Source organism: Bos taurus, chromosome 9, assembly GCF_002263795.3.
Source record: "Bos taurus isolate L1 Dominette 01449 registration number 42190680 breed Hereford chromosome 9, ARS-UCD2.0, whole genome shotgun sequence".
In the NCBI taxonomy this organism is placed as follows: Eukaryota; Metazoa; Chordata; class Mammalia; order Artiodactyla; family Bovidae; genus Bos; species Bos taurus.
In genome coordinates this window covers 86,764,153-86,786,889 of record NC_037336.1, presented here as the reverse complement: position 1 = coordinate 86,786,889, position 22,737 = coordinate 86,764,153, and the positions used below count along the sequence as shown (strand labels likewise).

Here is a 22,737-nt window from a genome sequence, read left to right as displayed (position 1 = left end):
GGCTCAGATGGCAAAGAATCTGTCTGCAATGCAGGAGACCTGGGTTCAATCCCTGGGTTGTGAAGATCCTCTGGAGAAGGGAAAGGCTACCCACTTTAGTATTCTGGCCTGAAGAATTCCACGGACTGTATAGTCCATGGGGCCGCAAAGAGTCGGACATGACAAAGCGACTTTCATTTTTGCTTGCCCCACCAGCTGTAGTGCAGTGGATAATTGTATGGGCTCCATAATCAGCTCTCACAGGTTCAAATGTCAGCCATGCCCCTACTGGTACTTGTGTTGTGGATGGTGCTTGTTTAGAGCAGACACAGTGAGAGCAGAAGCCCCATCAATTCAGTTCAGTCACTCAGTCATATCCGACTCTTTGCGACTCCATGAATCACAGCATGCCAGGCCTCCCTGTCCATCACCAACTCCCGGAGTTCACTCAGACTCACGTCCATCGAGTCAGTGATGCCATCCAGCCATCTCATCCTCTGTTGTCCCCTTCTCCTCCTGCCCTCAATCGCTCCCAGCATCAGAGTCTTTTCCAATGAGTCAACTCTTCGCATGAGGTGGCCAAAGTACTGGAGTTTCAGCTTTAGCATCATTCCTTCCAAAGAAATCCCAGGGCTAATCTCCTTTAGAATGGACTGGTTGGATCTCCTTGCAGTCCAAGGGACTCTCAGGAGTCTTCTCCAACACCACAGTTCAAAAGCATCAATTCTTCAGCGCTCAGCCTTCTTCACAGTCCAACTTTCACATCCATACATGACCACTGGAAAAACCATAGCCTTGACTAGACAGACCTTTGTTGGCAAAGTAATGTCTCTGCTTTTCAATATGCTATCTAGGTTGGTCATAACTTTTCTTCCAAGGAGTAAGCGTCTTTTAATTTCATGGCTGCAGTCACCATCTGCAGTGATTTTGTAGCCCCCCAAAATGAAGTCTGACACTGTTTCCAATGAAGTGATGGGACCAGATGCCATGATCCCCATATGTGGTAATAAACATAACCATAGGGGCTTCCCTGATAGGTCAGTTGGTAAAGAATTTGCCTGCAATGCAGGAGACCCTGGTTCGATTCCTGGGTTGGGAAGATCCGCTGGAGAAGGGAACAGCTACTCACTCCAGTATTCAGGCTGGAGAATTACATGGACTGTGTAGTCCATGCAGTCACAAAGAGTCAGACACGGACTGAGCTACTTTCATTTTCACTCATACAAAGTAGTTTCTCTGCCCTAAAAATCCCTGTGCTTCAACTATTCATTTCTCCCTCAATGTGCCCGAAAATTGGCAACTACCGATCTTTCTACCATCTACATAATTTCCCTTTATCAAAGTTATATGGTCGAAATTACGCAGTATGTAGCCTTTTCAGTCTGGCTTCTTTCACTTCCCTATATGTGTTTAAGGTCTGCCATATCTTTTCATGGCCTGCTAGCTCATTTCTCTTGATCTTTAAATAATATTTCATTATATGGATGTTTATCACAGTTTGTTAAACCAGTTTGTATATTCATTCACCTATTTATAACATCTCAGTTGCTTCTAAATTTTGGCAAATATGAATTAAGCTGCTATAAACATTTGTGCACAGGTTTTTGTTTTAAAAGATTTATTTATTTATTGGATGTGCCAGGTCTTAGTTGCACAGGGATCCTTAGTTTCCTGACCAGGGATCAAACCCAGGCCCCCTGCTTTGGGAGCGCTGTCTTAGCCACCGGAACACCAGGAATGTCCCTTGTATGCTGGTTTTTATGTGGACCTGTCTCAGCTTCTTTAGGTAAATACCTAACTGTTGTGATTTCTTGATATGAAGATAATATTATATTTAGCTTTGATCAAGTAAGAAACTGCCAATCTGTCTTCCAAAGTGACTGTATTATTTTACTTTCCCATTAACAATTTCATTATTTTAATTTGCATTTCTTTAATTAATTGCCAATATTCATTCATTCAACAAATAAGTATTCACTTATTATGTGGCAGGCTGTCGGGCACTAGGGATACAGCAGTAAACAAAACAGACAAAATTGGCTTTCCCTCTGGAACTGACATTCTGGAAACAACATACAAATTTCCTAAATAGCATGTTAGATTGTAAAAAGTACTATGAAGAAAAATAGAAGTGTATGCATGTGGGGTTAACTTTAACTGTCGTGGTCAGGGAAGGTCTCACTGAGAGGTGACTATGAGGAAGAGACCTAAACGAGGTGAAAGAGAATCATATGATAACTGGAAAAGAAGAGTTCCAACATGACAGGATGGCCCTGCGGCAGAACCCTTCCTCCACAAGTAGTGTTTAAAGAACAGCAAAAGTCTAGTGTGACTTTTGGTCTAGTAGCCCAAATCTCTCGGAGAAGGCAATGGCACCCCACTCCAGTACTCTTGCCTGGAGAATCCCATGGATGGAGGAGCCTGGTGGGCTGAGGTCCATGGGGTCCCTAAGAGTCGGTCACGACTGAGCGACTTCACTTTCACTTTTCACTTTCATGCATTGGAGAAGGAAATGGCAACCCACTCCAGTGTTCTTGCCTGGAGAATCCCAGGGACGGGGGAGCCTGATGGTCTGCCGTCTGTGAGGTCACAGAGAGTCGGACAGGACTGAAGCGACTTAGCAGCAGCAGCAGCAGCAGCAGCAGCAGCCCAAATCTCTAGACTGCCTGTCTTACTAGTCTGTTATGGTTCAGGAAATGGTTCCCTCTTGTTGCTGCTTCTCATAGCTAGAGTTATTCCATTATAATCACTGACCTTATAGCACTATATATTTGGTCAATCACTTCAAGTTGACTAGTCATCATAATTTTTATTGATGGCTCTGTCATATTTGGTAATACAAGGGGCAATAATCTTGTAAAATAAGCAGAACACAAGTAATACAGCTGCTGCTGCTACTGCTGCTAAGTCACTTCAGTCGTGTCCGACTCTGTGTGACCCCAGAGATGGCAGCCCACCAGGCTCCCCCGTCCCTGGGATTCTCCAGGCAAGAACACTGGAGTGGGTTGCCATTTCCTTCTCCAATGCATGAAAGTGAAAAGTGAAAGGGAAGTCGCTCAGTTGTGTCTGACTCTTCGCGACCCCATGGACTGCAGCCTTCCAGGTTCCTCCATCCATGGGATTTTCCAGGCAAGAGTACTGGAGTGGGGTGCCATTGCCTTCTCCAAGTAATACAGCTAGTCACATTAATATGGTCTTAAAGTAGGGTCACTCAGTCGTATCCGACTCTTTGTAACCCCATGGACTGGGGCCTACCAGGCTCCTCTGTCCATGGCATTTTCCAGGCAATTGTACTGGAGCGGGATGCTATTTCCTTCTCCAGGGGATCTTCCCCGACCCAGGGTTCGAATCCGGGTCTCTGGCATTGTAGACAGACGCTTTACCGTCTGAGCCACGAAGGAAATCTGGCCTGTGGTAAGCGCTTAAGCTAAGAGCTTCCTTTAGATGCAACCCAGTGTCTCCCCAGGTCATCTTACCAGTCTGTTCTGTACCAAAAATTAACTCTGATGGAAATGATACACTTGCATTGTTCTTAAAAGTTCACCAAAGATGTCTGCACACCTTAAGGGGACCCCTTACAGGACTGAGAAAGCAATGTTATCTTCTAAGGAGTTACATGGCTGTCACCAGAAGGAGAAAAACTGATCTTTAGGATTTGAGCAGGTATTTCTGCCACTGGGGAGGAGGTCTGGGTAATGCACAACGGAGCTGCACAATGCACATTAGAAGGAAGGGAGGAGGCCGAAGAGCAAAGAAAACTTTATAAGCTTAAATTGTCCTCTTGCCTTAAAATTGTTTTCTCTTATTTCATCGAAAGTATTGATAAAAACCAGTAGAGATACGAGCTGAAACACGGTTTTATAGCTACTTGCACTAAAGACGCACCCACCATCCGCTGCTGTAAAAGGTACAGCCCTTGATACAACTGACATTCCCTTGTGGCTCAGCTGGTAAGGAATCCGCCCGCAATGCGGGAGACCTGGGTTCGATCCCTGGGTTGGGAAGATGCCCTGGAGAAGGAAAAGGCTGCCCGCTCCAGTATTCTGGCCTGGAGAATTCCATGAACTGTATAGTCCATGGGGTCGCAAAGAGTCGGACACGACTGAGTGACTTTTACTTCGCTTCACTTGACAATTAGCCAGGAACCATCTTTCTGATTAGTAAATCCTACCTTTAAGGGCTAAAATTTCTGATTCGGGGCGATAAGAGACCGACTAGGGAACTCGGCGTAGTTGTCCCAACCCGGCGGGGGAAAGTGGCGCCCCACAGTGGCCTTCGAACGACGAAACAGAGGGCCTACGGCGCATTAAAGAAAGGTCCGCGTCATTTTTGAGATGGACACAAAATGGAGCACAAACCCTTCACAGAAGGCACTTTGAGTGACAGCCTTCCGGCCCAGTCCCCAGGGCCTTTGGAAGATTTTTCAAAAGGGCCGCGAAAAGGCCGGGAACCCACAGAGGGTTTGGCTTGCCACGGACCACACCCTCCCAAGGAGCCTCCCAGAGGGGGCGGTGTCGCCGGAGGGACGACGTAAAAAGGCGTCGCGTTGAGGGTGACGCGTGGCGTAGATGACGTAGGGCTGCGCCTGTCACCCCCGGGGCTTGTTGCGAGGAGGAGCGGGCGCCATGGCGGTTCTGCTGGAGACCACTTTGGGCGACGTCGTCATCGACCTGTACACAGAGGAGCGGCCGCGCGGTGAGGCCCCGGCCCTGCTCACCTCTCGGCGGGCCGCGCTCTTTTTTTCCCCCGCGCTTTTCCTTTTCTTCCCAGTCCCCGGCGTGGACTGGCTGGAGCTTCTGGGCTGATGGTACCCGCGACCGCGCAGTTTATCAGCGGGCCCTGGTTGAAAAGTTTGTTTCTGAGGAGCAACCTTTCTCCGCCTCTGGTGCTGGCCAGTCGGGTGGCAGGTGCTTGTAGTTATTAAATCCCTGTGTGTGTGTGTGTGTGTGTGTGTGTGTGTGTGTGTGTAGTGCAGGCTGCATATTCAGTGCCCTTAGCTTTTGTGGCTTACTAGTCAGGAACATAGCGAGTATTCCTTGGTGTGTAATCAGTTAAGTCTTGATGAAAGCAGGAACGAAGGGCTTGGAGCAGTGAGTGTGGGCATCCCTCCTAGGTAGAGGGAGGGCTGTCCGGAGGTGTGCACCCAGTCTTAGCAAACACTCGTTGATCGCCCACTACGCGAGACTTTGTGCCAAGCCGTGGGATGGGCGTCTTGCCCTCAAAGGTCTAATTTTCCATTGGGGGAAATAGGCGCCGCAAACCATTTCATTTCTTAAGCGATGTAGTGGAAGAATGTGTAAGTTGCCTTGGAAACCAGAGGAGGGAGTAATTCTTCCTGGCTGGGGGTGGGGAGAAGCAGAGCTAAAGAAGAATGCAGAGCACTTGAACTCGCTCTTTTAAAAATGGGAGTGAGGGTGTTCTTGTTTGCTTGGAATTTTCTGGAAACGGCAAGTAGATCGGCGTGGCTTGACAGTGTAATGGCAGACCGTGAGTCTGGTCATACACGTTTTGTAGGTTAGGTTTGGTCCTGAATAGCCTTGTGTGCCCTACTGAAAACCACAGTCTTTGAAGGGTTTGAAAGCAGGATTGAGAGAGGCGTAACAAACTTGTTTTAGGATAATAGGCAACAATATGGAGAATGTTTCAGAGTGGGGAGAAACTGGAGAAACTGTAACTAAACAGGAGAGTTTAGTTACAATCAGGGTCCTGCCCCCAAGGAATGCAGTTTGTCAAAGAAGATGAAACAAACTATACAATATGGTACCATGAGTGCCTGCTGAGGTGCTGCGCTTTTTTCCGCACTGAGTTATCACCCCCACCCCAGCAACTCTCAACATACATCTATTCCTTTCTTATACTGATGCCTGTGCCCCACATTTCTCCCCACTGTTGTCCTTTTGGCAAACTTCCTGTTTATTAATCAGTTCTCAGGTCAAGCATGATCTGTTCTGTGAAGCTCCCTGTGTCCCTGAGCCGAGTTAAGATTGGTTTCTTTTGCTCTGCCTCAGGTCTTTTATAAATCACATAGTACGTATTTTGTTATACATTTTCCTGTTAGCCTGGGATTATTTTCAAGTCTTGGTCTCCTCTCAAGATGTAAACTTTAAGAGAGCAGGGACTATTCCTTGATTATCTCTGTATCTTGAGCACCTAGTGCAGTGCCTGACACTTTGAAGGTGCACACACCGAAGTGATGGATAATATGTGTTGTATTCAGACTGTTTGTTCAGATCAGATTAGATCAAATCAGTCGCTAAGTCGTGTCCGACTCTTTGCGACCCCATGAGTTGCAGCACGCCAGGCCTCCCTGTCCATCACCAACTCCTGGAGTTCACTCAGACTCACATCCATCGAGTCAGTGATGCCATCCAGCCATCTCATCCTCTGTTGTCCCCTTCTCCTCCTGCCCCCAGTCCCTCCCAGCATCAGAGTCTTTTCCAATGAGTCAACTCTTCGCATGAGGTGGCCAAAGTACTGGAGTTTCAGCTTTAGCATCATTCCTTCCAAAGAAATGCCAGGGCTGATCTCCTTCAGAATGGACTGGTTGGATCTCCTTGCAGTCCAAGGGACTCTCAAGAGTCTTCTCCAACACCACAGTTCAAAAGCATCAATTCTTCAGCGCTCAGCCTTCTTCACAGTCCAACTCTCACATCCATACATGACCACAAGAAAAATCATAGCCTTGACTAGACGAACCTTTGTTGGCAAAGTAATGTCTCTGCTTTTGAATATGCTATCTAGGTTGGTCATAACTTTCCTTCCAAGGAGTAAGTGTCTTTTAATTTCATGGCTGCAGTCACCATCTGCAGTGATTTTGGAGCCCCCCAAAATAAAGTCTGACACTGTTTCCACTGTTTCCCCATCTATTTTCCATGAAGTGATGGGACCAGATGCCATGATCTTCGTTTTCTGAATGTTGAGCTTTAAGCCAACTTTTTCACTCTCCACTTTCACCTTCATCAAGAGGCTTTTTAGTTCCTCTTCACTTTCTGCCATAAGGGTGGTGTCATCTGCATATCTGAGGTTATTGATATTTCTTCCGGCAATCTTGATTCCAGCTTGTGCTTCTTCCAGACCAGCGTTTCTCATGATGTACTCTGCATAGAAGTAAAATAAACAGGGTGACAGTATACAGCCTTGATGTACTCCTTTTCCTATTTGGAACCAGTCTGTTGTTCCATGTCCAGTTCTAACTGTTGCTTCCTGACCTGCATACAGATTTCTCAAGAGGCAGATCAGGTGGTCTGGTATTCCCATCTCTTTCAGAATTTTCCACAGTTTATTGTGATCCACACAGTCAAAGGCTTTGGCATAGTCAGTAAAGCAGAAATAGATGTTTTTCTGGAACTCTCTTGCTTTTTCCATGATCCAGCAGATGTTGGCAATTTGATCTCTGGTTCCTCTGCCTTTTCTAAAACCAGCTTGAACATCAGGAAGTTCACGGTTCACATATTGACTGTTTGTTCAAGTGATAGAAACTCAACTGAAACTACCTTAAAGAAAATAATGGATTGCCTTATGTTATTGGTGTAAGCTTTGAGCTTCCCTCATAGCTCAGTTGGTAAAGAATCCGCCTGCAGTGCAGGAGACTGATTCAATTCCTGGGTTGGGAAGATCTGCTGGAGAAGGGATAGGCTACCCACTCCAGTATTCTTGGGCTTCTCTTGTGGCTCAGCTGGTAAAGAATCTGCCTGCAATGCGGCAGACCTGGGTTTGATCCCTGGTTTGGGAAGATTCCCTGGAGAAAGGAAAGACAACCCACTCCAGTATTCTGGGCTGGAAAATTCCATGGACATGTATAGTCCATGGGGGTCCCAGAGTCGGAAAGGACTGACTTTCACTTTCACTGGGGTAAGCTTTAAGGATGACAGCATCCAGGGCTTCACAGAGTCTTATAGAGAATTGTATTTTTCACCTTTCGGTTTTGTTTTTGAGTTTGACACGTTCCATGTGGAGCAGCATTTGGCAAGGAATGGGCCTTTTCCCCTAGAATTATGAGAAATGAAAGGGAGGTAGGATTATCCCACCGAATTAACAGAATGTTTTTTGTGTGTGATTTTGCAGTGTTTCTGGAATGATAGCTTGGAACACTTAAAACATAAATCCATGCTCTTTGTATATATTTGTAATGTGTATGTAGTTGTGATTGGATATCTACTTATATGTGTAACTACTTATCAATCTGTAATAAATATATTCAGACTTATTTTTCTTTTTCCCTCACTTCTTCTCTCCCTTTTCCTTTTTATAAAAACTTTTTATTATATAAAACTTTAAGCATATACAAAAGTAGAATCATGTAAATGAACTCTCCGGTGTTGATCATCAGCTTCATTTAACAGTTGTTAATGTGTGTTTCATTTATATTGCCACATCTGCTGAATTTTTTGTTTGTTTTTGGCTGCGCCATGCAGCCTGTGGGATCTTACTTCTCTGACCAAGGGTTGAACCTCAGGCCGGGGCAGTGAAAGTGCTGAGTCCTAACCACTGCACTGACAGGGAATTCCTTTACATGACATTAAAGGGCTTCCCTGGTGGCTCAGATGGTAAAGAATCCACCTGCAATGCTGGAGACCTGGGTTCGATCCCTGGGTTGGGAAGAGCCCCTGGAGAAGGAAATGGCAACCCACTCCAGTATTCTTGCGTGGAGAAATTCCATGGACAGAGGAACCTGGCAGGCTACAATCCACGGGGTGGCAAAGAGTCGGACATGACTGAGTCACTAACACATGACATTTATTTAATCTGTAATTAATTAAAAGGTGCTTGCTCCTTGGAAGAAAAGCTATGACAAACCTAGGCATCATATTAAAAAGCAGAGACATTACTTTGTTGACAAAGGTCTGTATAGTCAAAGCTATGGTTTTTCCAGCAGTCACGTATGGATGTGAGAGTTGGACCATAAGGAATGCTGAGCCATGAAGAATTGATGCTTTTGAACTGTAGTGTTGGAAAAGACTCTTGAGAGTCCCTTGGACTACAAGGAGATCCAACCAGTCCATCCTAAAGGAAATCAACTCTGTATACTCATTGGAAGGACTGATGCTGAAGCTGAAGCTCCAGTACTTTGGCCAGCTGATGTGAAGAGCCGACCCTGATGCTGGAAAAGATTGAAGGCAGGAGGAGAAGGGAATGACAGAGGATGAGATGGTTGGATGGCATCACTAACTCAATGGACATGAGTTTGAGCAAGTTCTGGGAGATGGTGAAGGATAGGGAAGCCTGGCATGCTGCAGTCCATGGGGTCTCAAAGTTGAACACGATTAAGTGACTGAACAACAAAAGATATTTTTTAAAAAAGATAACCACAAGCCATGGTCACGTCTAGAGAAATAAGCAATAATTTCTCTTTGTTGTTTAGTTGCTCAGTCCTGTCTGACTCTTTTGTGACCCAATGGGTTGTAAGCCTGCTAGGCTCCTCTGTCCATGGGATTTACCAGGCACGAAGTGGGTTGCCATTTCCTTCTCCAGGATATCCTCCCAATCCAAAGATTGAACCTGTGTCTTCTACATTTGCAGGAAGATTCTTTACCACTGAGCCACCAGGGGAGCCCCAATAATTCCTTAGTAACATTCATGTTTATCTGTTGTCTCATAAACATTTAAAAGAATATTTCATCATTTGAAATGGGATTCAAACAAAGACCATGTATTGTGTTGGTTGATATAGCTCTTAAATGGGGCTTCCCAGGTGGCGTAGTGGTAAAGAATCTGCCCGAAATGCATGATACTCAAGAGACACAGGTTCAATTTCTGGGTCTGGAAGATCCTCTGGAGGACGGTAGGCCGTTTCACAATGTCTTCCCACCTTGAAATGGCCCCTCTGTACTCTCTGCCAGTCCAGTTTTTTTAATGTTCAGTTTCAGCCTCCAGGAGGTCTTCTCTTTTCCCCAGCCAGAAACAGTCTCTCTTTTCAACTCTTGTGGCATATTTATTAACAAAATTGTACTATTTAAGTGCACCAATGGTATTATCAGGTATGCTCAGTATTATAACTGAGTTCAGGTGTAAGGACCCTCATTTAGTATAAGCTCCTTGAGGGGTAGGGATCCTTCATGTATCTTTCTGTCTGTCTGTTTTCTAGCTTAGTGCCTTGAGAACTTGCTAGAATGTTTCTCTACACCGAGGCTACGAACTTGTTAACAGCAGAGATTTACTGGCATTTGACCTAACAGAGTGCCAAATGCCTAGAGGATACTCAGGGTTTATTGGATAAATGAGTGAATTTATTTTAAAAAGGTGGTACATGTTTAGTGTATGGATATTTGTGAAGGGAATGGCTACCCCCTCCAGTATTCTTGGGGCTTCCCTGGTGGCTCCGACGGTAAAGAATATACTTGCAGTACAGGAGACCTGGATTCAATCCAGGGTTTGGAAGATCCCCTGGCGTAGTGTAACAATTCCCTTCTCCAGAGGTACATGGTGAGTGTATGGATCTTCGGGAAGGGCTGTTGAATCATTGTGAAACAGTTGATCCTGGATACTTTGTTTTCTCTAGTGTAAATACGCTGCACCCATTTTCAGATGCTCTGCTAGATCCTTTCCCGTCACAGTGTCCTCTTTAATTTTTTTTTTCTCTTAACAAAATCAATTCATCAATAGATGATTGCTGATGACTCAGAGAGCTCAAACTGGTGCTCTGTGACAACCTAGAGGGGTGGGTTGGGAAGGGAGGTGGGAGGGAGTTTCAAGAGGGAGGGGATATATGTACACCTATGGCTGATTCATGCTGATATATGGCAGAAACCAACATAATATTGTAAAGCAATTATCCTTCAATTAAAAATAAATTACAAAATAGAAAAAAAATAGATGATTGCTTATCCCAGATAAGTTTTAATTTCCTGTATAGCTCAGATGCCCAAAAAATCCAAAGAAAAAGAGAATAAAAGATAACTTAAAATATATTGCATTTTTCTAGGCTTGGTGGTGGTTTAGTTGCTAAGTGGTGTCTGACTCTTGCGATCTCGTGGACTGTAGTCTGCCAACCTCCTCTGTCCATGGGATTCTCCAGGCAAGAATAGGGGAATGGGTTGCCATTTCCTTTGCCAGGGGATCTTCCTGACCCAGGAGTCAAACCCCAGTCTCCTGCATTGCAGGCAGATTCTTTACCGACTAAGCTATGAGGGAAGCTTACTTATATTTTTTAAATGGCTTTGGACATTTGACCATTTGGGGAGGTTTTTATATGGTGGCTTAGAAATTAAATTATACTAACTGTGCCTTTACTTGATTGAAAATGTGTTTGTGAACTGCTGTGGTAAATTTAGTATTTACTTTTTTTCAGCTTGCTTGAATTTCCTGAAGTTGTGCAAAATAAAATATTACAATTATTGCCTTATTCACAATGTCCAGGTGAGTTGGTAGATATTAGTCATGTTCTTTGTTACTGGAACCATCTAACAAACTCTGAATTAATGAAGTCTCCTATATATTACAGAGGGATTTTATCATACAGACTGGTGATCCTACAGGGACTGGACGTGGAGGAGAATCAGTTTTTGGGTAAGTTTCTTTATTTTCAAATGGATAAAAAATAGAAATTCTTCTTAAAAATGTTAAGTAGTATATTTTAATCTGCATTTTAAAATATGGTTCAAATATAGATTTTTTCCAAGTTCCATAAATGTCTATAGCAAAAAAAAAGGAGTATTTTTGAATACTGGTACCATTTCTATAAAGAAATGGTAACCTTATATGCTAACTCTAGTGCCCTATATATATAATCTTAGTATGTCTGTATTTCATGTTGAGTGTACTTATATTTTATAACCTTATTATATGTATTTTTAGTCAACTGTATGGTGATCAAGCAAGCTTCTTCGAGGCTGAAAAAGTGCCAAGAATTAAGCACAAGAAGAAGGGCACTGTGTCCATGGTGAACAATGGCAGTGATCAGCATGGATCTCAGGTTAGGAAGTGCATGAGGAGATGAGTTTTGCTGGAAGGCACCCACGAAATTATCTTTTTGAACTATCTAGTAAGGAAAGAATTTCAACCAAAGATATTTGTTAGAATTAAAAAATGACACTGTTTTCTCCTGTGTTAAAAAAGATCCTTATTATTTTGTTCTTTTGAATGTAAGGCATATCCTTTGGGAGAAATTTAGAAAATACAGGAAAGTACAAAGAAGAAAATAACATTACCTATAATCCCACAATTCATAGATCATCACTGTTCAGAGACAGAAAGGCCTGTTCTTGCAGTATTTATTCCTTCTTTCAAAACAGGTCATGTTGAGTACGTTTCATTCACTGTCACAACATTCCCATTGGAGTAGATGCTTTTTTTCCTCAGAGTTTACATGTGAAAAAACTTGAGATTTGGTTTGTTCAAGTATTTTAAACAATTAAGCATCTGTGTATTTATTGATATTTTATGTATAAACTTTGTGCCTTTCGTTTAGTAGTAGTAACAGGTGGGTGAGAAATACCAGTAACAAGTACTAAATGCAGTTAATGTAGAGTCTCTTGTAACTAACAGTAGTTTGATTTATATATATATATATATATACACACATATATATATATACACACACACGTATATATTTGTATTTATTAAATGTCTTTTTTATATAGTTTCTTATTACAACAGGAGAGAATCTGGATTACCTTGATGGTGTTCATACAGTGTTTGGTGAGGTGACAGAAGGCATGGACATAATTAAGAAAATTAACGAGACCTTTGTTGATAAGGACTTTGTACCATATCAAGATATCAGGTATGGTTACTATTTATTATTAGAATGTACTACAGTGTTTTAATATGTGATGTTTGCCAGATAATGGGGATGGCATACATAGGACTGGTTTTTGGATAATTCTAAAATGTGAATTAATTGGAGACTGCGTGGGCACAGGAGGGCCTAGAGGAGCTATCCCACGTTGAAGGTCAGGAAGGGTGGCAGTGAGGAGATACCCCTCATCCAAGGTAAGAAGCATTGGCTGTGCTTTGCTGGAGCAGCCGTGAAGAGATACCCCACGCCCAAGGTAAGAGAAACCCAAGTAAGATGGTAGGTGTTGCAAGAGGGCATCAGAGGGCAGACACATTGAAACCATACTCACAGAAAACTAGTCAATCTAATCACACGAGGACCACAGCCTTGTCTAACTCAATGAAACTAAGCCATGCCCGGGGGGCAACCAAGATGGGCGGGTCATGATGGAGAGATCTGACAGAATGTGGTCCACTGGAAAAGGGAATGGCAAACCACTTCAGTATTCTTGCCTTGAGAACCCCATGAACAGTATGAAAAGGCAAAATGATAGGATACTGAAAGAGGAACTCCCCAGGTCAGTAGGTGCCCAGTACGCTACTGGAGATCAGTGGAGAAATAACTCCAGAAAGAATGAAGGGATGGAGCCAAAGCAAAAACAATACCCAGCTGTGGATGTGACTGGTGATAGAAGCAAGGTCCGATGCTGTAAAGAGCAATATTTCATAGGAACCTGGAATGCCAGGTCCATAAATCAAGGCAAATTGAAAGTGGTCAAACAAGAGATGGCAAGAGTGAATGTCAACATTCTAGGAATCAGCGAACTGAAATGGACTGGAATGGGTGAATTTAACTCAGATGACCATTATATCTGCTACTGTGGGCAGGAATCCCTCAGAAGAAATGGAGTAGCCATCATGGTCAACAAAAGAGTCCAAAATGCAGTACTGGGATGCAATCTCAAAAAGGACAGAATGATCTCTGTTCGTTTCCAAGGCAAACCATTCAATATCACAATAATCCAAGTCTGCCCCAACCAGTAACGCTGAAGAAGCTGAAGTTGAACGGTTCTATGAAGACCTACAAGATCTTTTAGAACTAACACCCCAAAAAGATGTCCTTTTCATTATAGGGGACTGGAATGCAAAAGTAGTAAGTCAAGATATACCTGGAATAACAGGCAAATTTGGCCTCGGAGTACAGATTGAAGCAGGGCAAAGGCTAATAGGAGCTGACTGTGGCTCAGACCATGAACTCCTTATTGCCAAATTCAGACTTAAATTGAAGAAAGTAGGGAAAACCACTAGACCATTCAGGTATGACCTAAATCAAATCCCTTATGATTATACAGTGGAAGTGAGAAATAGATTTAAGGGCCTAGATCTGATAGATAAGAGTGCCTGATGAACTATGGAATGAGGTTCGTGACATTATACAGGAGACAGGGATCAAGACCATCCCCATGGAAAAGAAATGCAAAAAGGCAAAATGGCTGTCTGGGGAGGCCTTACAAATAGCTATGAAAAGAAGAGAAGGGAAAAGCAAAGGAGAAAAGGAAAGATATAAACATCTGAATGCAGAGTTCCAAAGAATAGCAAGAAGAGATAAGAAAGCCTTCTTCAGTGATCAATGCAAAGAAATGGAGGAGAACAACAGAATGGGAAAGACTAGGGATCTCTTCAAGAAAATCAGAGATACCAAAGGAATATTTCATGCAAAGATGGGCTCGATAAAGGACAGAAATGGTATGGACCTAACAGAAGCAGAAGATATTAAGAAGAGATGGCAAGAATACACAGAAGAACTGTACAAAAAAGATCTTCACGACCCAGATAATCACGATGGTGTGATCACTGACCTAGAGCCAGACATCCTGGAATGTGAAGTCAAGTGGGCCTTAGAAAGCATCACTACGAACAAAGCTAGTGGAGGTGATGGAATTCCAGTGGAGCTATTCCAAATCCTGAAAGATGATGCTGTAAAAGTGCTGCACTCAATATGCCAGCAAATTTGGAAAACTCAGCAGTGGCCACAGGACTGGAAAAGGTCAGTTTGCATTCCAATCCCAAAGAAAGGCAATGCCAAAGAATGCTCAAACTACCACACAATTGCACTCATCTCACACGCTAGTGGAGTAATGCTCAAAATTCTCCAAGCCAGGCTTCAGCAATATGTGAACCGTGAACTTCCTGATGTTCAAGCTGGTTTTAGAAAAGGCAGAGGAACCAGAGATCAAATTGCCAACATCTGCTGGATCATGGAAAAAGCAAGAGAGTTCCAGAAAAACATCTATTTTTGCTTTATTGACTATGCCAAAGCCTTTAACTGTGTGGATCAGAATAAACTGTGGAAAATTCTGAAAGAGATGGGAATACCAGACCACCTGATCTGCATCTTGAGAAATCTGTATGCAGGTCAGGAAGCAACAGTTAGAACTGGACATGGAACAACAGACTGGTTCCAAATAGGAAAAGGAGTCCGTCAAGGCTGTATATTGTCACCCTGCTTATTTAACTTCTATGCAGAGTACATCATGAGAAACGCTGGACTGGAAGAAACACAAGCTGGAATCAAGATTGCCGGAAGAAATATCAATAACCTCAGATATGCAGATGACACCACCCTTATGGCAGAAAGTGAAGAGGAACTAAAAAGCCTCTTGATGAAGGTGAAAGTGGAGAGTGAAAAAGTTGGCTTAAAGCTCAACATTCAGAAAACGAAGATGATGGCATCTGGTCCCATCACTTCATGGGAAATAGATGGGGAAACAGTGTCAGACTTTATTTTGGGGGGCTCCAAAATCACTGCAGATGGTGACTGCAGCCATGAAATTAAAAGACGCTTACTCCTTGGAAGGAAAGTTATGACCAACCTAGATAGCATATTGAAAAGCAGAGACATTACTTTGCCAACAAAGGTCCATCTAGTCAAGGCTATGGTTTTTCCTATGGTCATGTATGGATGTGAGAGTTGGACTGTGAAGAAGGCTGAGCGCTGAAGAATTGATGCTTTTGAACTGTGGTGTTGGAGAAGACTCTTGAGAGTCCCTTGGACTGCAAGGAGATCCAACCAGTCCATTCTGAAGGAGATCAGCCCTGGGATTTCTTTGGAAGGAATGATGCTAAAGCTGAAACTCCAGTACTTTGGCTACCTCATGCGAAGAGTTGACTCATTGGAAAAGACTCTGATGCTGGGAGGGACTGGGGGCAAGAGGAGAAGGGGATGACAGAGGATGAGATGGCTGGATGGCATCATTGACTCTATGGACGTGAGTCTGAGTGAACTCCAGGAGTTGGTGATGGACAGGGAGGCCTGGCGTGCTGCGATTCATGGGGTCACAAAGAGTTGGACACGACTGAGCGACTGATCTGATCTGATCTGAAGAATCTTTATAATAGAGAAGACCATTACCCTACTGATTATAATTGCTTATGTTGGGAGGAATTACTAATTCTTTAGGTTTTTAAAGAAATTCAGATTATTGAGAGAGATGACAAGATTACTAAGATATAGCTATTCATGTTATATCTTAGCATAATGCAGAGAATTAATATATAATATCAAGCAATCAAAAGCAATGACACTAACTGTCAAAGTATATCCTAGTAATACCCTTGTACAATAAAATTTAAGAGCTTGTGGATTTTTTTTTTTTTGGCATTAGGGATACTTAAGATATTTGTTATAATTCTTATAAAAAGTGAAGCATGGATTCTGAAATAATATGAATGTAACATTTGACTTGGATTTATTTTGTAAGGATAAATCATACAGTGATTTTAGATGATCCATTTGATGATCCTCCTGATTTATTAATTCCTGATCGATCACCAGAACCTACAAGGGAACAACTAGATGTGAGTCGAGTCTTCTTATGATTGAATGTACATACGTATTAACGTTTTGCACGGATTTTGCTTTTTACCTTTTTAAAACTTATTTCTCCAGAATGATTATCTTGCTTGATCAGTAATACTAAGCAAAGTTTGCAGCTCTTTTTCTCTTCCATAGAGACACTCATTTTTCTACCTATCTTTTCCCTAATATTCTTTATTTAGTTTCTGTTCCACCAGAACAGTCTTGGCTCTGGATACAAATACCTTGGGGAAATATTTTTCTTACCTCTTAACTCTAGATAGGAGTATAGCTTTAAGACTAAATTACATTGTCAGCTTGTGAGGGAACTTTTCAACTGGGGACACTTTTGAGCCAGGCTGGAATGCAGAAATTTCTGTGGCATAGTGGAGACTTCCCCTCAGATCTTTTAAGGTGTAAATTTCTGCTTAATGAGACTTCCTCAAAGCTAAATTTATCTCTATAGTTAGGGTTTAATCCTTAATTTCTAAGATCATTTATCTTCTGTGTTGAGCATTTACTTGGGTACCAGATAGTTCTTATATAAATGTTTATTTTGATTTAAAAATAAATTAGAAGCCTAGTTTAGCCCATATTAATGAATTAGCTTAAATCAGTTTTCAGAGATTTATAAGTTTGTTTCACATTTGTGAAACAAATCTTTTAACAAAGTTGATGGAACTAAGAATAAAGCATAATGTCTCATGTTTCTTAGATTTATATATATATATATATATATATATATGAGTAACTTCTGCCTTACAGAGTGGTCGAATTGGAGCAGATGAAGAAATTGATGATTTCAAAGGGAGATCAGCTGAAGAAGTAGAAGAAATAAAGGCTGAAAAAGAGGCCAAAACTCAAGCTATTCTACTAGAAATGGTAAAGTAATTACTTTGTTCAAATAGTTATTCAGCAGGGTGTTCAATACATACTCATTGTGAGTTTATTCCTGACTTTTTGATAGTATTAAAATATTAGAAATTTAGCTCAGAGTTCTTTTCTGGGTTAAATTTGATAGGACATCATAACACATATGAAAGGAAACAATTTGGTTCTACTGTCAGTGTAGTGTCAAATGCATTTTAAACACATGGGAAATGGGTATCTAGTTTATATTAATTGGATTTCAGTTGCTTATACTTATCAGCCATGAAATTAAAAGACACTTACTCCTTGGAAGGAAAGTTATGACCAACCTAGATAGCATATTGAAAAGCAGAGACATTACTTTGCCAACAAAGGTCCATCTAGTCAAGGCTATGATTTTTCCAGTAGTCATGTATAGATGTGAGAGTTGGACTGTGAAGAAAGCTGAGCGCCAAAGAATTGATGGTTTTGAACTGTGGTGTTGGAGAAGACTCTTGAGAGTCCCTTGGACTGCAAGGAGATCCAACCAGTCCATTCTGAAGGAGATCAGCCCTGGGATTTCTTTGGAAAGAATGATGCTAAAGCTGAAACTCCAGTACTTTTGGCTACCTCATGCGAAGAGTTGACTCATTGGAAAAGACTCTGATGCTGGGAGGGATTGGGGGCAGGAGGAAAAGGGGACGACAGAGGATGAGATGGCTGGATGGCATCACTGACTCGATGGACGTGAGTCTGAGTGAACTCCGGGAGTTGGTGATGGACAGGGAGGCCTGGTGTGCTGCGACTCATGGGGTCGCAAAGAGTCGGACACGACTGAGCGACTGAACTGATCTGAGTACTTATCTCAGTTTTAAAGTTTCTTGGACTGAATTTTAAGTATTATAAAGAATAATGCTTTGTATATCTCTAGTATTGAGATTAAATAATAAAATAGTAATTATAGGATAAAATAAACCTGGGCAGAAATTGAACACTCTAAAATGTACTCCTTTTCTCTTTTACTAGCAATGTGAAATCATTTGGGAACAGTTATTCAGTACATGATTATTTCACCTACTAGGCTTTTTTTCCCGTTTCTTATTTTTGTGGAATAGATACACCTTTCATGTAGTAGATCATCAATTTTGAAATGGATAGCTAATAATTACGTTTTTATTACTAACATCATTTTATGTAGTAGTGCTTTTCAGATTCCTTATCTGTTTTAAAATCTGTATTAGCATCACTAGTCTGAATGAACAAATATTAAAGACTATAATTCAAGAAAACTTTACTGAATTAAAAAAGTTAAAAATGCACAGTTTAATGAACATACTGTGTTACCTGAGAATTCTGACCCAGAACAGTCAACACGGAGACAAACTCTAAGAAAATTATGGACTTAAAAGAAAAATCTTTTGAACACCTGGCAGCAAAAGTAAGTGATTTACAAGGGAAAGAACATTAGATTATCATTAGAGTTTGAACAACAAATAATAGAAAGTTTATGCCAGAATAAAAGGGTTTAACATATTCCATAAACTTGTTATTTTCAGAGAATTTCAAATTTACAGAAAAAAAAAAAAATAATGCAGAGAACTTCTATGTACCTTTTACTCAGGTTCATCCTTTTTTTCTTTTTTTCTTTTTTTTTTTTTGGCCACACCACATGGCAAGTGAAACTATGAGCCATGCCATGTAGGGCCAGCCAAAATGGATAGGTCGTGGTGGAGAGTTCTGACAAACCATGATCCAATGGAGAAGGGAATGGCAAACCACTTAAGTATTCTTACCTTGAGAATCCCATGAACAGTATGAAAAGGAAAAAAGATATGACACTGAAAGATGAACTCCTGAGGTCAGTAGGTACCCAGTATGCTTCTGGAGAAGAGCAGAAAAATAGCTCTAGAATGAAGAGGCTGAGCCAAAGCAAAAACAATGCCGAGTTGTGGATGTGACTGGTGATAGGAAGTCAAGTCAGATGCTGTAAAGAACAATATTGCTTAGGAATTTGGAATGTTAGGTGTATGAATCAAGGTAAATTGAAAGTGGTCAAACAGGATGGCAAGAATGAACATTGATATTTTAGAAATTAGTGAACTAAAATGGACGGGAATGGGTGAATTCAGTTTAGGTGAGTATTGTATCTACTACTGTGAGCAAGAATTTCTTAGAAGAAATAGAGTAGCCATCATATTCAACAAGAGTCCGAAATGTAGTACTTGGGTGTAATCTCAAAAATGACAGAATGATCTCTTGTTTCCAAGGCAAACCATTTTTACAGTAATGCAAGTCTATGCCCCAACCACTAATGCCGAAGAAGCTGAAGTTGAACGGTTCTATGAAGACCTACAAGACTTTCTACAACTAACATCAAAAAAAGATGTCCTTGTCATCATAAGGGACTGGAATGCAAAAGTAGGAGGTCAGGAGATACCTGGAGTAACAGGCAAGTTTGACCTTGGAGTAAAATATGAAGCACATCAAAGGCTAACAGAGTTTTGACAAGAGAACGCACTAGTCATAGCAGACACCCTCTTCTAACAACACAGGAGACAGCTCTACACATGGACATCACTAGATGGTCAATACTGAATCAGTTTGTTTGTTTCTTTGCAGCCAAAGATGGAGAAACTCTATAGAGTCAGCAAAAACAAGAGGGGGAACTGACTGTGGCTCAGATCATAAACTCCTTATTGCCAAATTCAGACTTAAATTGTCTGAGGAGGCCTTACAAATAACTGAGAAAAGAGAAATGAAAGGCAAAGTGAAAAGGAAAGATATATCTATTTGAAGGCAGAGTTCCAAAGAATAGCAAGGAGAAATAAGAAAGCCTTCCTCAATGATCCATGCAAAGAGATAGAGGAAAACAATAGAATGTGAAAGACTAGAGATCTCTTCTAGAAAATACAGATACCAAGGGAACATTTCATGCAAAGATGGGCACAAGAAAGGACAGAAATAGCATGGACCTGACAGAAGCAGAAGATAGTAAGAAGAGGTGACAAGAATACACAGAAGAACTGTACAAAAAAGATCTTCATGACCCATTTAACCATGATGGTGTGATCACTCACCTAGAGCCAGACATCCTAGAATGCAAAGTCAAGTGGGCCTTAGAAAGCATCACTACAAACAAAGCTAGTGGAGGTGATGGAATTCCAGTTGAGCTATTTCAAATCCTAAAAGATGATGCTGTGAAAGTGCTACACTAAATATGCCAGCAAATTTGGAAAACTCAGCAGTGGTACCTGGACTGGAAAAGATCAGTTTTCATTCCAATCCCAAAGAAAGGCAATGCCAAGAATATTCAAACTACCACATAATTGCACTCATTTCACATGCTAGCAGAGTAATGCTCAAAATTCTCTAAGCTAGGCTTCAGCAGCATGTGAACTGAGAACTTCCAGATCACGCTGGATTTAGAAAAGGCAGAGAAACCAGAGATCAAATTGCCAACATCAGTTGGATCATTGAAAAAGCAAGAGAGTTCCAGAAAAACATCTGGTTCATTGACTATGCTAAAGCCTTTGACTATGTGGATCACAAAAAACTGTGGAAAATTCTTCAAGAGATAGGAATACGAGACCATCTGACCTGCCTCCTGAAAAATCTGTATGCAGGTCAGGAAACAACAGTTAGAACTGGACATGGAACAACAGACTGGTTCCAAATTGGGAAAGGAGTTCATCAAGGCTGTCTGTTGTCACCTTGCTTATTTAACTTATATTTAGAGTATGTCATGTGAAATGCCGGACTGGATGAAACACAAGCTGCAATCAATGATTGCTGGGAGAAATATCAATAACCTCAGATATGCAGATGACACCACCATTATGGCAGAAAGCGAAGAAGAACTGAAGAGGCTCTTGATGAAAGTGAAAGAGGAGAGTGAAAAAGCTGGCTTAAAACTCAACGTTCAAAAAATTAAGATTATGGCATCTGGTCCCATCACTTCATGGCAAATAGATGGAGAAACAATGGAAACAGTGAGAGACTTTATTTTCTTGGGCTCTAAAATCACTGTAGTTGGTGACTGTAGCCATGAAATTAAAAGATGCTTGCTCCTTGGAAGAAAATCTGTGACAAACCTAGATAGTGTATTAAAAAAGCAGAGACATTACTTTGCCAACTAAGTTTATCTAGTCAAAGCTATGGTTTTTCCAGTAGTCATGTATAGATGTGAGAGCTAGACTATAAAGAAAGCTGAGTGCCGAAGAATTGATGCTTTTGAACTGTGGTGTTGGAGAAGACTCTTGAAAATCCCTTGGGTTGCAAGGAGATCAAACCAGTCAATCCTAAAGGAAATCAGTCCTGAATTGGAAGGACTGTTATTGAAGCTGCAATAGTTTGGCCACCTTATGTGAAGAACTGACTCATTGGAAAAGACCCTGATGCTGGGAAAAATTGGAGGCAAGAGGAGAAGGGGTTGACAGAGGATGAGTTGGTTGGCTGGCATCACCAGCTCAATGAACTTGAGTTTGAGCAAGCTCTAGGAGTTGGTGAAGGACAGGGAAGCCTGGCGTGCTGTAGTCCATGGGGTCATTAAGAGTCAGACACGACTGAGTAACTGAACTGAACTGAACACGGCAAGTGTCTTCCTTGACGAGGGTCAAACGTTTACCCACTGTGTTGGGAGCACAGTCTTAGCTACTGGACCATGAAGGAAGTCCTCCCCGCCCCCACCTTTTTAAAAATGTGTTTATTCACGAGGAGACACTTCACATGATAATCTTGCCTGAAATCATCTCTGAGAATTTTTTAATATATGTATGAAGGAATATTGTTTCCCCATCTAAAGGCTCATGGTAAATACAGTTTTCTCACAATGAAAATAACACCATCATTAAATCATGGTTTTATCTCACTGTCACCCTCTCGAGTTCTTCAGTAGAATGCGGTTTGCTTGGTTCATTGTGGTAGTTGACTATGAAGTTAACTTTGGTTTGCCTGAAATAGAAGATGATATGTGAGGTCAAAAAGCTCAAAACTGTATCCAGGAATTGGTGTTCCATACTGCACAATAATGTGGAAAAGAATTGAGCATTACTTACGTAAAAGGCTAGATTCAATATAACAGTATTTCAAAAGTTTAAAAACAAGCAAAACTAAACATATGTTAGGGATATATACCTGTGTGGTGAAACTAAATCTGTAAGAGAATGACCAAGAAGAAAAACCGAAGGCTCATTTGTGGTGAGAGAAGGATAATGGAATCAGGGAACATTTTACTGGTAGTTCTTAGGCTGGTTGGCACCATGGGGTCTTTTTATTTTCATGCTACTTAATTTAGATACACTTTTTGTAAATTCTTTAAAAAATAGATCAAGTACTTGAAA

The 22,737-nt window shown here is 41.5% G+C and overlaps 1 protein-coding gene across 2 annotated transcripts in view; it reads left to right on the top strand.

Annotated features, from left to right (window-relative positions):
* Window positions 1-4,569: 4,569 nt before the first annotated feature.
* PPIL4 (peptidylprolyl isomerase like 4) overlaps window positions 4,570-22,737 on the top strand; it is a 40,743-nt gene continuing 22,575 nt past the window's right edge. The window contains exons 1-7 of one of the 2 annotated variants that reach the window (XM_059889782.1): window positions 4,570-4,886; window positions 11,267-11,334; window positions 11,420-11,484; window positions 11,773-11,890; window positions 12,558-12,700; window positions 16,455-16,551; window positions 17,315-17,431. In XM_059889782.1, the coding sequence (XP_059745765.1) occupies window positions 4,784-4,886; window positions 11,267-11,334; window positions 11,420-11,484; window positions 11,773-11,890; window positions 12,558-12,700; window positions 16,455-16,551; window positions 17,315-17,431 (711 nt within the window). In that variant the 5' untranslated portion in view covers window positions 4,570-4,783. The remainder of the gene's footprint in view (window positions 4,887-11,266; window positions 11,335-11,419; window positions 11,485-11,772; window positions 11,891-12,557; window positions 12,701-16,454; window positions 16,552-17,314; window positions 17,432-22,737) is intronic. The other variant, NM_001206087.2, reaches the window with a different exon arrangement.